General features: G+C 38.4%; 1 protein-coding gene across 8 annotated transcripts in view; it reads right to left on the reverse strand.

The window, feature by feature from the left end:
* The window catches only part of otofa (otoferlin a), an 88,615-nt gene that overhangs the window by 23,373 nt on the left and 49,806 nt on the right, over window positions 1-15,436 (reverse strand). For all 8 annotated transcript variants that reach the window (XM_080289407.1, XM_080289406.1, XM_080289404.1 and 5 more), the window contains exons 6-18: window positions 9,842-9,912; window positions 9,458-9,584; window positions 7,828-7,882; window positions 6,535-6,666; window positions 5,149-5,211; window positions 4,721-4,805; window positions 4,398-4,557; window positions 4,002-4,188; window positions 2,316-2,502; window positions 1,583-1,806; window positions 907-1,015; window positions 627-810; window positions 300-420 (exon numbers count right to left, since the gene is read on the reverse strand). In XM_080289407.1, coding sequence (XP_080145533.1) covers window positions 300-420; window positions 627-810; window positions 907-1,015; window positions 1,583-1,806; window positions 2,316-2,502; window positions 4,002-4,188; window positions 4,398-4,557; window positions 4,721-4,805; window positions 5,149-5,211; window positions 6,535-6,666; window positions 7,828-7,882; window positions 9,458-9,584; window positions 9,842-9,912 — 1,705 coding nt within the window. The remainder of the gene's footprint in view (window positions 1-299; window positions 421-626; window positions 811-906; window positions 1,016-1,582; window positions 1,807-2,315; window positions 2,503-4,001; window positions 4,189-4,397; window positions 4,558-4,720; window positions 4,806-5,148; window positions 5,212-6,534; window positions 6,667-7,827; window positions 7,883-9,457; window positions 9,585-9,841; window positions 9,913-15,436) is intronic.

The following is a 15,436-nucleotide window of genomic DNA, read 5'->3' on the forward strand; positions in this document are numbered from 1 at the left end:
AAGACAGACAGACAATCATTTACCCTCACATTCACACCTACAGAAGTTTAGAAACACTAATTAACACGACCCCGTGGATGTCTTTGGACTCTTTGGACTGTCTTTGGGAGGAAGAGAAGATCACACAGACACAGGGAGAACATACAAACTCCACACAGAAAGGTTCCAGACTGGATTCAAACCCGGGATCTTCTTGGTGTGAAGCGAAGGTGCTAACCACCACTAAACATCATAATAGTGTTTAGCTTGGCTGCTACAGATTATTAGAATGATTTTGTGCCATAAAGATGTACACTAACCAGTTTGTCTGCAATTTTATCCATCATATTGGAATTGTAAAGTCGTCTTCTCTGGTCCTGCCACCAGCTCTTGATGTAGATACATGGCTTCTTTTCAAAGTAGGGAAGATGGAAGTAGTTCCTGTAATGATTGAACAGGACTGTTAACTAACTTGTAATTATTACAGGCAATACTTGTTGGTTACATTTCATTATATTACTAAAAAGGATACAGTCTATAACAGTTTGCTACTGAGCAAGGCATACATTTTTTTGGCTAACTGAAACAAATCTAATAACAGCAAAATAATTAAATTGTTTTCTGATCTGTGACCTTTCACCCCTAACCTGTCAGTGATGACAGGCTTCATGGGAGGAGTTGAGGACACTGATACGAGGTCTCCATCCTCATCCGCCTCATCCTCACTGGAGTTCTGGATCAGCTCACTTTCCTCTTCTTCATTTTCTCCGTCTTTCTTTTTCTTCTTTGATGACGGTTTGCTCACGCCATCTATCTGGTTACCATAGTTACCTGTTAAATGATTTATCCAGGTAGTTACAGCAGCTATTGACTTTTCAGGTCAATATTAACACAACAAATCAGTACATTTTTCAATTTATTTTTTACCTATTGTGATTTCAAAACTGATCGGTTTGTCGCCAGTCTTCCTGTCGATCATGGTGGCCTCCAGGAAGGAACCAAAGACGAAGAACTCTTCTATTTTTCCTGTAGCACTCTGATGGGGGTAAAAAAGACAGTAAACATTTTACTAGAGCAAAGTGCATCCTATTCAGATAATCAGCTGCAATTTACAACAGACATAAAAACTGCATGTCTCCCTTCTGACTTGCTGAGGCACTTTGATTTTATGTTCCAATTTTCTGCCCTTTGCTTGTTATCCATTCATGTGGTTCTTATTAAAAAATATAAAAAAATATTAATCATTACACTTAAAAAAACAGTATTATTTGCAGCTGTTCATCACTATGCTTTTTAGGTAGCTCTGCAAGGCCAGTCCAGTCCAATTTATCTCGCTAATGTAGTCCTGGAAGACTCAAGTTGATATTCTTATGCCATTAAACTTCAGTGTTAGTTATTAGCATCCTGTTCAGAACCCCAAACCAGAACATTTTCTCACGATGTTTGAAGTTGGGTTAAACGATTTTCTCAGCAGAGGGAAATATGAACAACACAGCTTAAAGCAACAAATCTAGTGCCTTTGTTTCCTCTGCTGAGCAGTTACGCGTGGCTTCATAAATACACCATAAAGCTACACAGCACCACCATCTCGGGTCTATCTCACCTCTGAGATGTTGGAAACAGACTCCACGTGAACCTCAGTGGAGCTGAAGATCTCAGGTGAAGTGGTGTCCAGGATCTCCACAGCTACAGAAAGCAGGAGACGGGCTCTGAAGGACACCCCTTCTCCGAGTCCGTCGTTCAGGTCCTGATGCTCATCCATTAAAGTGTACTGACGAGTGGAACCATACATATTGACCCAGGCTGGACCCATGGTAGGCAAGAAACCTGAACAAAGTAAAGGAAAAATATCTTTTATTATGGGCTCAAACAGAATGATGGTGCGGAAGCCCTAACTTTATTATCAATTAAGTATTGTCTTTTTAATTAAATCTGGGGGAAAAAAACAAAAACAAATTCAGTTTAGATCTGTTTGCTGGATTTTTGCATTCACAGGATGTTTTTTTTGTTTTGCTTTACTGTTGCAGCATTTGTGGTTTTTGCACTTGTGCCTTGGCTATGCAGTTCTGTGCAGTTCCTGTCTTGGGCTGCAACATGCTCTCCAGTCCACTGCACCTCCCCTTTGGTTCAGCATGTGCAGCAAGTTAATTTGAATGTCAGACAAGTCATTTCTTACAGACATTAGCAGAAGGTCAGGCACGTCATATGGCTCAATACACAATCTACCACACTAATTAGTACATTTAGTAAAATACAGATAGACACTAGCATGGCAGAATAATTAAAGTACTTGGCAGATAATCAATGTTGGTAAGAAAAACTACGTTTTGACCCACCTTTATCACCATCATTTGATATCTTGCGTAGGTCAATGAAATGGGTTCCTATGGCAACATCATTGACTTTATCTGAGTCCCTTATTTGGACCTTTATCCTTTTGCAGAGAGGCGGGAACAGCTCGGTGAAGATGATCTGCTCATTCCATATTGGTTCATAACTGCTTTTCTGGACTGAAGTCTTTCCCTGGAGAAAGGAAAAGGAATTATAAGGAATTATAACAGAATCACAGAGAAAAAAAACACCTTTGGTCAGTTATAGCATTATATAGTTATAGCTGTGCCAGTTTAATAATGTAGACTTTAAAGAAGACATTATAGAGTCGTCATTCTGCAACAGCAAATATTGTTAAATGTTTAAATGCTAAATAAAGTGCTCACATTTTTTTCATTTGATTAAATGTGACTTACTGAGGCATATAGCATTTATATATAGTATATAGTAGTTTGGTTTTCTCTTCAATTGGTTCCTTGAGATTTCTTAAGAGCATGTTCAATATAAACCACAGTGCACAAAATACAGTAGGTGTCTTTGCAGTTGGAATAAATGCTGTGGGTTTTAATCTCCGTGACTTACACTGAAATCGTTTTAGGGAGCCTTTTTGTCAGTGAATGATTGGCACTACAGAAGTAATGAATTCAGCAACTAATACCCAGTTGGCAATTTCCAAGTCTCAAAATTGAAGCAGAATGTCAGGTAGCTGGCAGTTTTGGAGCCAGCTACCTGACATTTTGTTTTAAATTTATGCATATGAAGCTCATACATGTGTAGTCCAAGGCAATTTTTTGAACCACTGCAAGTAAATGCTGACAACCTGCTTCAACCTGCTTCAGTAGCTCAAAAATATTTTGAAAATATCGCTTTACAGAAACTGCAAAATGTTTTTATTTTCATGCTAAAGCTAAATTGGAAAAATGTTATAATTAAAACATTATCACAGTTCAGTTTCTCACACCTTATAATTAATTGCATAATTGCATATCTCACAATTGCATATCTCACAAAGAGAAAACAATGTGTTCCAGTGATAGTGAGCAGATAATAATAATAATATCTTGTATGTTTGCCATTGTGAGGTTTTATAAATCATTTTAATTTTTTATGTTTTTGTCATCGTATGTTTTTTTTTTGCCATCAGCTTGCTAGGAACTGAAGATGAAAATTAGCCTGTATGTTTAAATCTCCCATATTTACATAGTTTAATAGTTTAATTATTTATATAGCACATTTAATTACAACAGGAGCGTTGACCAAAGTGCTGTACAAGAATACAACATACATAATAAAACAACTTAGAGTATTAAAAGCAAACACCAAATATGAATTGGTGATGATGATAATATGATGATACATGATGATAATATGCATTGTCCCTTTTAAAATAAACATTGATTTGAACATAAACTCATTCATGCTCACTTTTAGGCCAAGATGTACTTACTTACGGCTTAAACTACTATGAACATGGTTTAAATCTGATTTATTTTATATTCTAGAGATTCAATGAACAATATTTCTACAAAAGGAGCTAATCTAAACCTCTGGGTACCACACGGTCCAGAAATATTAAAATTAACCACAAACTCTTCCTGGGTGCTTAACTAAACTATGGCTAAAGCGCCTACATAAATATAAATGCAGTAATTAATAATCTAACTACTTCATGCCTTCAAGCCTCATATTACCTTCTGCCCAGCAAAGTGCACTTGAACATAGGGGTCCACCAAATCTCGGTTCTCTCCTATGAAGGCCTTTTTCACATTAGCCATGATGCTTGTGTTCATTTTAGGAAGTCCCTCTGCACGGAAGATCTTTACATAAAACCTCGCCCATTGCCTCTCTGCTGGGATGCCCTCTGGCAGCAGGAGATTTCTAGAGGACAGGGTAATAGCAAAACAACATCCAGAGGCAAGCCTGTGGAGTTACTGTCTGCATTTGAGATAATTTCATGTAACAAGCATATGAAATACTTGGGATTAATTCAGAACATGTGTTAGTAAATCTGAGATATTTAACAGATTTTCATGTATGCTGCAGATTTCGCTTGACGACAGTATTCCTAATCAGTGACAGCTTATTACCCCTCTATGTCATCTTCGTCAGTCTCATTGGCTTTGTGTGGAGTCTTGATGTTGTCACCCTTTCCGACCACAGCGATGTCACACTTTATATATCCTTTAGATCCTGCTGTGATGTCATCAGGATCAGACAGGATGGCCCATTTATGGTAGAACTGGTGTTCTGAGACAGATGTCAATCAGTTAGTCACTAACAGCATTTATCAGCTCATTTTCACTTTACAACATCAAAATTTTAAAAAATCATTTAGTAAATTGATATTTGAAAATGAAAAGTATTACATGAATGCAAATAAAAGCATGAAAGCAGAAAGCTTGGAGTTTACCAGGCTGAAAGTAAACAGTCCCAACATCCATTTTGAAGGTTCCTACCAAGGTCCCACTCCGTAAAAGGTTCTTGGAATGAATAACCTAATTAGACAAAAAGGTAAAAAATAATATTGTATATAAGGCAATAAGCTATGAGACTATAATAATCTATAAAAATCTATAAAGAAACTGATGTCTGTTAACGTGATTTCCTACTAAGGGGGCTGGGGGTGCATAGTTTTACATATTTTACACCTTATAAAGCATGAACAGTTTCAGCCTTGGCTTATACAACCTTCTGTCAAATGGGGCTATTACATTTTCTCTTGTGAACTAACAATGTAATATTTACAGCTCATATACCATAACCTGTAAGAAAGAGGGTATGGTAACAGTCTATTCAGACGCACTCAAGTGTGGACACATTGTGGTATAAATTACTTACTGAAAGCTTGATGATCTTGTCAAACATGACGTGAGGAGGGACGTGGAAATCAAAGACAAAATACTGCAGAATAAAAAAAAGCTTTCTCATTAACACGCAGTTACTCATGCCCTCGTTTTTCTAGTAATGATTGTAGGAAAACACATCATTCTTTCAGATTTGGTCTTGGAGTAAAATGTGTCAGGCAGTTGTTTCTAGATAACTTTGAAGTCAAGAAAACATCAGTTCAGAAATTAACTAAGGAAGTGTGGGAAAGAGAGAAGATCCTCTCATTATCAGGCCACTTTGGTGGGAGATCTGCTGCTTTCTGCTGCTGTTTTATTTCAGGATGGATAATTAACTAGTAATCAGCACATACACACCAATGACTATTTGTGAGATTTATTTCTTGTTCTAGCATGTGTGATTTTACATCTGCAGTTAGTGTTTGTTTGCCCACACTAATGTGGGGCAGTTATTCTCTCCCTGTAAAGACAATTATGCTGTGCTGGACTGTAGCCCACTGACTCTGCTGCAGGCATGCATGGGTGGATTAAAATACAGTGGTTGCCTCTCCTAACAAAGCAACATAGGCTTACATCACCCACAGTTTGCAGTCTTTTTCATTCTTATTCTCTTGTCTCTCAAATCACCTGAACTAACTTCTTGAACAGAAAGTGAGTTCATTGCACTCAAATGGCCTCCACGTTCACCAGATCTCAATCTAACAGAGCAACGAGTGGTTTGACAGGAGATTTGTTTCATGGATATGCAACTAATTTTCCCTCTACAACCAGTTTAGGAATCTTACTGCAGAGAAATGTACCGCTACCTGAAATAGCACAGATGCAGAACAAGCTGGGACTGAAGCGGTTTTGACACAAAGACAGAACGCTTAAAGCACTATTGATCATGATTACTCTGCTTTACAGTTTGTCTCTTGATAGGGGATCCTCAGACAATCGATAACAGACTGTCACTTTCACCCCCTGCAGGGCACAACTAAGAGGCTGAGCTCTGCACAGTCCTTACCACCTTACAATTGCTACTAACACTCTCCAATTTAGCGCATTGTACACTAGTCAATAAATCATTGCAGCATTACACTACTCCTATCCTCTACTGTTCTTTGCATATTAATGAAGTTCAGGGTTGTAGCTGACTGATGACTTCATTTTGAGAAACAACTGTTCTCACTAGCTTTGCCTAGCTTTACCCACATGTCCAATTGTTGTTGTTTTTTTTGCACTGGAAAATTAGAATTGTTGCCTGAAAACCAAAACAGTGAACTGAAAGACACAAAAGTGGTCCACAGAGCTGATAGAAGTCAGACGATAAACATGCACAGATTTGTTACTTTAAGGACAAAGCTCGCAAATTACATTTTAAAAGCTTAAATTGTCTCACCTCGTTGTAGTATGGACAGTTGGTGGACTCCTTCATAGATGTGTACTTCTTGTCATCGCCAATCTCCACACACACCACAGGGTCCATGTTAAGGCCTATTAGCTGTCTGGCCTCGATCACCGTGATGCTGATCTGATGAGAGACATTAATGCATCAGATCTGACTCTGACACTTTAAACAAGCTGCTCTTCTTCCAATAGTGAGTCAAAAAACAGCAACGGTCTCATTATAAATAATTCAACCATTCAGTAATTATCATGAGAACAATTCATAAAAAAAACAATCCAGACCCATCTTTCAGAAACTAATGATGAAAAGCTGTGAGGGCTTTTGTCAGAGCGCAGTAGTTTAGACTGTTTTTACTCAAACATTTCCCCAGGCTGAGGTAATGTAGTTGCTTATGGACAGACTAGATCCCAGCTGAAGGTTTCCACATTCAAGTATCCCTCTGGTTTAATTATTCTTTGCTTGATGAAGAGAAACCAAGCGAAACAAAAAAAAAGGGAGAGACAGTCTGCTGCTCACGATTGCACGAGGATTACAAGCTGGTGTACAAAAGTATTCTGTTTTTTACATTTAAATAGGTCATGAAAATGGGCCATGTGCTATCATTGCGGCGTAGTTACACTGTTCTGTTTAGGTGTTTGTTGATGTAATGATGAATAAATTCAGAACTGTTAGTCCCAGTAGGCAAACAGTTGTGACGGTAAAGTACACAAATATACATATCAGTACATCTACAATATCAGTGGACATATTAATAGTGCACATGCAACTGGGCACAATCCCTGTGTATGACAGTAAACTATAATTTTTAAATTTTGCAACAAATGAGATACAACGTGTTATTTTGTCTACAGCCTTTTTAAAGATAGAAAGCAGCCAGCTAGGCTGGTCTGCTTTCACCTTTTGTGCTAAAAGCTAACTGCCTGCAGTGAGATGACCTGATATTAAAAGGAGGAAATGAGAGTGGACGTGTTAATTAGCTGCCTTGTAGCCCACAGTTGCTCCAAGGTCTTTTAAACTTTGAAGAAAAGTTAAGGTAGCTGTTAGGTAAGCCATCTCCTTCCTCTTTATATACGGGTAATTTAATGACCCCCAGATCCCATTTAGATCTGATGCACACAAATGTAGGAGTTGCTTTGAGTTTAACCAGCCTGAGAAAAAGAAAGTACGCTTAATTAAAAAAAGACAAAACAAAACAAACTTGAGGCCAAACATGCAGGAAATCAAGTCAATAGAGTTGGTTACAAAGACCGGCTTTCAACCCCACATCTACATGCAAAAACTCACCTGATAATCCACTGGTCGTCCGGAGCTTGGTTCCATTTTGATGTCTGGCTTTGACCTGAAGAAATCAACATAATCATGATTTTTCTTCAACAAACTGACAGTGAAAAAGCATGAAACAAATTTAATTTGAAGTTTGAATCTTAAACATAGTATGTTTGTGTATGTATATTTAAAACTGTGCAACTAACTTTAGCTTATTTAACTGCAAATTGCTCAGTCACAGCAAAAAAAGAAAAAAAGAAAAAAAAAAGGAAAAACTGGTGGTTGCATTCAATTTTTTTGCATTCCACAATCAATTGCATACAGTTGTGGCAATTAAATGGCCACCGAGAAGTTGAGGAAAACAAAACCTTCAACTTTTTGGCGACACCTTCAAAGTGGTTGCCAAGGGGGGAGGCAACCTGTCTCCAAACAGTTGCAGTCACTTTCAGACATATGGCGTTGGGTTTGCAAACAATTGCCACCTAATTTATAAATACAGGCATATTGCCAACACTCTGCGTCATTGTGTGCTGATAAGTGCAACTTGTTTGTGATTCATCTCTTTGCAACAAGGGACTTGACTCAGCTAGTTGCTAATTGACAGCCAACTGGTTGTAACATGGTTATATTCTTGCATAAGTAAGGTTCATGTTGCTATGCCATTTTGCAGTCACTGTCCTGCAGTACCAATATCACTTTTTGTGGAGAAATATCTGAATTTCTGTTTCATATTACTGAGGTTGTGGCTTGTAATTGGAATTTCTGTGCATGATTTTGACTGATTTATCACAGTTAATCACTGTATTATCACAAATAGATTTCATACAAGTGCTAACATGGCAGCATTTAATCACAAACTGATAGCAGACTAACTCTGTCTTATTCCTGTTTTTTGCCATCTTGATGCACTAAAGTTAACTTAAAAATGCCAGATGACTGTAGATCGATTTTTGTAGCAACAATTTCAAAGACAGCAAGGCTGCAATAATTTTGGTCGAACTGCAGTCTCCAACCACTGTTTTCTCTAGAGCAGGGGTGGGCAACTCCAGGCTGGTGTCCTGCAGATTTTGGATGTATCCTTGATCTAACACAGCTGATTTAAATGGTTAAATTACCTCCTCAACATGTCTTGAAGTTCTCCAGAGGGCTGGCAATGAGCTAATCATTTGATTCATGTGTGTTGTCCCAGGGTGGTATTTTTAAAGCCTTTAGGACACCGGCCCTTGAGGCCTGGAGTTCCCCACTCTTCCTTTGAGTGCCTGTACATTAGCGGTTTCAGACCTCCATATATTTTCTTTTCTAATCAGACTGCAAAACAGATTAACATTACATCAGCTGAAGACGTTTTGGTAGATCTAGGTAGCTCTCTCTGAAAATACAGACTGAACTTCTTCATTTTACACAAGCCTGCCTTCATAAAAGTTTAAATTCAAGCATTTTTAATAGCTTTTAGTAGCTTGTGGGTGTGCCTTTGAAAGAACAGATTCCAGCAGTTTCTGCTTGTTTCAGGATTCCACACTACATTACACCACACAGATAACCTAGTTTTATGAGATACTGTAACTTTCAGGTTGTGAAATCTGCCTCTAGGTCTGCTTGTATTTTAATGCTGTGCCTTGTGATGTGTGCATGCGTTACTGTATAAGACCTTTTATTGGAGACGTCTGTGGTGACAGCCGTGACAGAGGCCAAAGAGATGGTGTCTGGTTCCAGCATACCAGCAAGACGCATTGCTTTCTTGTCCAAGTCCTCCATGTCCAGGACGGCTGGCTCATCTGCAAGAATAATTGAAAAAAAAAAAAAAAAAACAAAGCAAAAAAACCACACAATTACCAAATAAAACTTGATGGGTACTTTAGATCTCCATTATTTTCAATTACATACTGCTTACACCAATTTTAAGCCTATAGACAACTATCAAAGGTTTCTATTGTTAAATAATTATAAATAATAAGTAATTTCAGATCAGAAAATAATCTTCAGTTTCTAATTTCAGTAACTTAAACAGGTCTTGTTTTGTGGAGTGTTTTACCTTTCTTGTGGTCATCTCTAGAGCTCTTGATCTTTCCGAGCTTCATGGCTGAGAAAACTCCCTTCCCTGCTCTAGTGAAGGTGAACAAAACAATGAAAAAGAGAAGCGATAAGACGGAAGTGATATCATGGTAATGAAGTGTCTGATTCACTGCCGATCCATCCTGAACTTCAAACTTGTCACTTTGAGTTGTAACATAAGGAGAGTTGGGTTAACATTAAAACCTGAACTTAACTCCAGCAAAAACTCCACTGCTGGCTTGTGTGCACCCTCAAAATGCAATTCAACACCATAAAGTTGACCATACCTCACAGACATCTTTGAAACTGGCTGGACATTCAATTCCTGTTGCTCCCCCTGATCACCACCAAACAATTCTCCAGACCCTCAATCACAAAACAAGAGTATCGAGTGTCTCCACATCGATATTATCTGGATCACATATCACCGCAACAACAAAGAGCTTGTGATGTCATCAGCAGATCGACAAATGAGGGGCCTTAATAATTAAGAATGAGTGTGGCTGTCTAATTTGCTGCGGATATGGATACATGTCAGAAAATTAATGAATAGGAGGGTTTTCCTTTTGTTGCCTCAAGCAGTGAGAGCCGGGTGTATCAGAGTTCAACTTTTGCTTTGATCTTTACCTCGTAATTTTAAAACAGTTCAGCCTCATTTCATGGAATATGGAAAAGTTGAAGTTTAAGACATCTCATATGATAGGTTCATAACCCATGGTGGTTTAAAAGTCTATGAATTCCTGATAAAAGTCAGAATATACTAAGAAATACCCACTAAAAATGCAAAAAAGAGCCTCCAATTACAGTGAAAATGGCCATTTATGCTTAAGATTTTACTTTTAGGTTTCTCAATCTGCGTCATGTCCCTGAGGCAAAGTTTAACCATATTTTTCCTACTTGATAAGTTACTTTAAATTAAAAGTGCTGGATGGTAAATCGTGAACTGTATATGAATGATGAAAAAGTGCCAATTAATCAAGAAGCTAGACCCAGCTTCTCCAGCTCTCTTTCAGTGCTACAAGATTGCAAGCAGTCAGGTGTCGGCTGTGTGGCAGGCAGGTTTGTGGACCCAAATGCAGGACTCAGGAAACAGGTATAACTGAAAATATCAGCTTTAATGCTGCCATTCACAGAAATACTGGAAAACTGAAACATGCCTAAGGCTGAAAATGCTGGGAACCCAGAGGAAGCAAACACATAACCATGCAGGATGACATGAAGCAGGATTGCACAGGAACTCAAGGAGTTAAATATAAACCAAACTATAACCATGGACAGAACTATGTGAGAATATGAAACTAGCAAATATAAAGAAACCAACCAGAAAAACATACATTAAAGGGAAAAAAAGAAAGAAAACAAATGATCTTTACAAACAAAAGAATAAAATTTTTCCAAGACCCACGGACCCTGACAAAAATTAAATATGTTTACGTTTTGGGCTGAATTTGAAGCCTCATCAGCTAAATGAAATACCACTTTAATAACGCAGTTAACATTGAACATTAGTTGCATTCACAGTTATTCTTCAAAAAAAAGAGTAGTCTAACCTATTTCTCTTATAGCCCTTATTCTCCTTATAGTCTGAGGACACATCACTGCAATGTAATAATGTGACAAAAGTATTTCTTATACATACCACATGAAAAACACTGATGCTACTCAGCTCCAAGGAGGTCAAATCAATCCACCTGAAGCTTCTTTCTATTATAAACTATATTTCCATATACTATATCTGTCAGCTGCAGAAAAAACAGACCAGCCTGGCAAATGGTAGCTGGACAGATGAGAGGATGAGGGAAAGGGAGAGAGAGAGAGAGAGAGAGAGGTGGAGGGACATGTTCAGATGTACAAAGACAGGAGGTAGAGGAGAGAAAGGATGATGGGTTTTGTAGATATTTGTAGACGGGAAGATCCTTCTACAAATCAAACGAGAGTCTCCAGAGCTCATAACAAACTCTTATGAAATTAATGTGATATTGTAGCTTTTCAACTGCCTAATAACACAAATATCTGAACAGCCAATCACATGACAGCAAGTCAATGCATTTAGGTATGTAAGCATGGCCAAGATGGCCTGCTGAGGTTCAAACTGAGCAACATAATGGGGAAGAAAGGTGATTTAAGTGACTTTGAACATGGCATAATTGTTGGTGCCAGAAGGAGTAGCTGCTGATTTACTGGGGTTTTCAGAGAATAATAGAAAATATATAGTGAATGGCAGTGGGTAAAAATGCCTTGTTGATATCAGAGGTCAGAGAAGCATGGCCAGACTGCTTTAAGCTAAATGGAAGGCAACAGTAACTCAAATAACCACTCTTTACAACAGAGGTACACAGAAGAGCATTTCTGAAAGCACAACACTTTGAACTTTGAAGCAGATGGGCTGCAGGAGCAGACGCCCTCTCCGGGTGCCACTTCAGGCAGCTAATAACAGGAAACCGAGGCTAGAATTCACACGGGCTCATCAGAATGGGACAATATTAGATTGGAGAGACATTGCCTGCTCTGATGACTCTCAATTTCTGCTGCAATATTTGGATGGTAGTGTCAAAACTAGGCAAAAACAACATAAAAGCACAGATTGAGCCTGCCTTATATGAATGTTGCAAGAGGACACTGTGCACAGGTCAGATTATTAAACTAATGGCCAGTGCTGGCATTGATGATAAAGCTAAAGTCACTGTGATGTAATACGGGGAAGAGAGAATAGAAATGGACACTTCATACATTTGACGTCACACCCGTCACTCTTTTTCATTTCCTTTTATGAGTCAAAGAAAAAAGAAAAAAATCATCAGAGACAAGTATTTTCAGCAAGAGGCTCTAAGTTTAAAATAAGACCAACGGATGTTGTTTTTTCCACCTTTTTTTTAATGAGTAGTCCTTTTTTATTGAATTAGTTATGAAATGTAACCTTCAAAGATTTGAGTAGGTGGCAGGGAAACTTTACAACCAAGTGTTTCCAATTACAGAAATAAAAATATGCAAATTCACTCGTAGCTTTGAAAGTAAAAAGTCACAACACATCAAACTTGAAAAGAAAACAGAGAGAAGGGGGGTCGAGAAGCTGAAGATTATGTTGCACGTCTCTCCTTGTTTCCTTTGATCTGCAAAAAACCTATTGCTCTAGTTACACTGCAGTCAAACCCAACACACAAGTAAACACCCAGAATGCGGAGCGATGTGTATTCAAGATTAGTAGATATAACGAGAACAAGCCCACTAATGCATGAAGAGCACAGCTTTTGCATACTTTAAAGGCAAAGGCGCATAAAGACATGTGTACATGCATGCTTAAACTGTGCTGTATATCTCAGGAGAGTGAGTAGAACTCGTTGATACATACACAACCATAAACCCTCTACTTACACATTTAAATTGCAGTAAAGATCAATGAACAAACTGAAGTTATTCACTAACAGCTTGATTTAAACATTATCTGTAAGCAAAGCATTTCAAGCTATCTAACTTATACAATGTTTGTTCTGATAAAATGAATAACAGTTATATGGTTATATAAACTATTTGTCAGTCAGGATTTAGGTCACTGAATAGTATACCCTCAGCCATTAGTGAACAAATTACACTGGCTTGGTTTGGATGATTATGCTCTGGGCTTGTGCGTATTTTTCTCACTGAACTAATCTGCTCTCACATCAGTGTCCCCTGCTTGGTATTCATAAGTGACAAACAATGGTATTACTCTAAAACACAAGAATAATATACTGACTTTGATTAAAGTCAGCTTTCTGTCTGCGTTTGTTTTTCAGAACTGCAACTTCAGAGCGCTCCCGAAAGATAGACTGTATAAAATGGACTTGTTTCTTGCTATGGCCGTCTGGCTTGGAGCCTTTCTGTGTGGAGTTTGCATGTTCTCCTCAGGCTTACCCTCGAGGTAATCCAGCTTCATATTTCAAAGACATGCATGTTGTTAGGTTAATTGGGGATCTAAATTTTTACTAGGCATAAAAGTAGCACGAGTGGCAATCTGTCACTATGTGTTAGCCCTGTTGTTAGTCTGGTGATCTGTCCAGGGTGTAGCGCATCCACGTCTATGACAGCTGCCACACGCTCAAGTGTCCCCTGTGACCCACAAATGGATAAGTGGAAGAAAATAAATGGTTGGATGGATGATCACAAAGTAAAACATTCACTAGAGCAGGACTGATAATGTTAGGCATGATTAGAGTTCTTACATTCTCTGTCAGATCCACTTCTTGTGCCTCTCTAGCATCTTATCCAAGTATAGTATTTTCTATGTAAAAAAAAAAACAAAAACAAGTTTGTGATGGTAAAATGCCAAACCTGAAGCTCAAGACAGGTGACACCAAGGTGGCTATTTCCACTTTCTTTAAATAGTCTTTCTACTAAGCGCTTCTAATATTACAAGCCAAAAAATTGTATGTTAAGAGTTGGTACCACTCCTGTAATTAGGGATGGGTATCGAAACCTGGTTCTTGTTGAGAACCGGTTCCCACTGTTTCAATTCCTTGGAATTGTTTGCCATTTTTTGCAAATGATTCCCTTATCGATTCCAGTCGCCCCGAATGACGTCACCACGTTGCGGAGCGTTGCTTACCTGACAGGAAACATGGTGGCTCAAATGCTCAAAAATTTGATTATACTTTACGAGAATGGATGACAACAGGGCAAGTTGCAATACTTCATTTAAGGGAGGAAACACTACGAATATGCAAAAGCTCACAAAACACGCGATGACCTTAAATGAATGTCATGTTTTTAATTCCGCTCCGGATTCGTGAATCTCAACCCAGCACGTCCTCTCCCGTTAATGCGGCAGGTATATAATCAACTAACAGTGCATATTATGTTAGCGCGATCTGCCTTATTACAAAACCTGCCATTACTGTGCATTTAGGTGACCATGATGACAGAGACAGACAGAGTCTGGCTGGCTCAGATGCTGGCAGTTCTCGCTGCAGTCTACCGGTCGCGTCTCCTTTCAGGCCAGGATAGACGAATGTCACCGAGCAGTGACTAAGTTTGTGGTCAAAGGCTTGCACAGCAGATGCTCCGATTTTCGGTAAGTGAATGTGTTTAATTGTAGGCAGAGACATTACTGGATATTCTTGTGTAATTGTTACAGAATAATTTATGTTATACTTTGTTATTGCTACAGAAGAATATTTATGTTATTATTTTACATTTACAATTTTTTTTCCTGAGGACCCGGTGACACCCCATTGAAGAGCCGTAGGCTGTGGATCTCTTAAGAGCTCACTGTTGGGTTTGTAAGACCATGTTACTCCTAAATTTCTATCTTGTTCAAAGAGAAGATATAAAACAAAGTTTTAAGCTAATCGACCTTAGTGTTCTCCTTTTTTAAAAAGAATCGATAAGAGAATCGATAAAGAATCGAATCGTTAAACAGAATCGAAAATGGAATCGGAATCGTGAAAATCTTATCAATACCCATCCCTACCTGTAATGTTAGCTGGTGGAAAAGTGCAGGTGGTTAGGCGTTTGCAGAGAAGAGAAAAAAAGACAAAATAGTGCATGGTGGTTCTCTGGGCAAAACCACAGCGAATGCCATTTCTGTCAGCTTAAAGCA

Source organism: Astatotilapia calliptera, chromosome 15 (genome assembly GCF_964374335.1).
Source record: "Astatotilapia calliptera chromosome 15, fAstCal68.1, whole genome shotgun sequence".
NCBI classification, from domain to species: Eukaryota; Metazoa; Chordata; class Actinopteri; order Cichliformes; family Cichlidae; genus Astatotilapia; species Astatotilapia calliptera.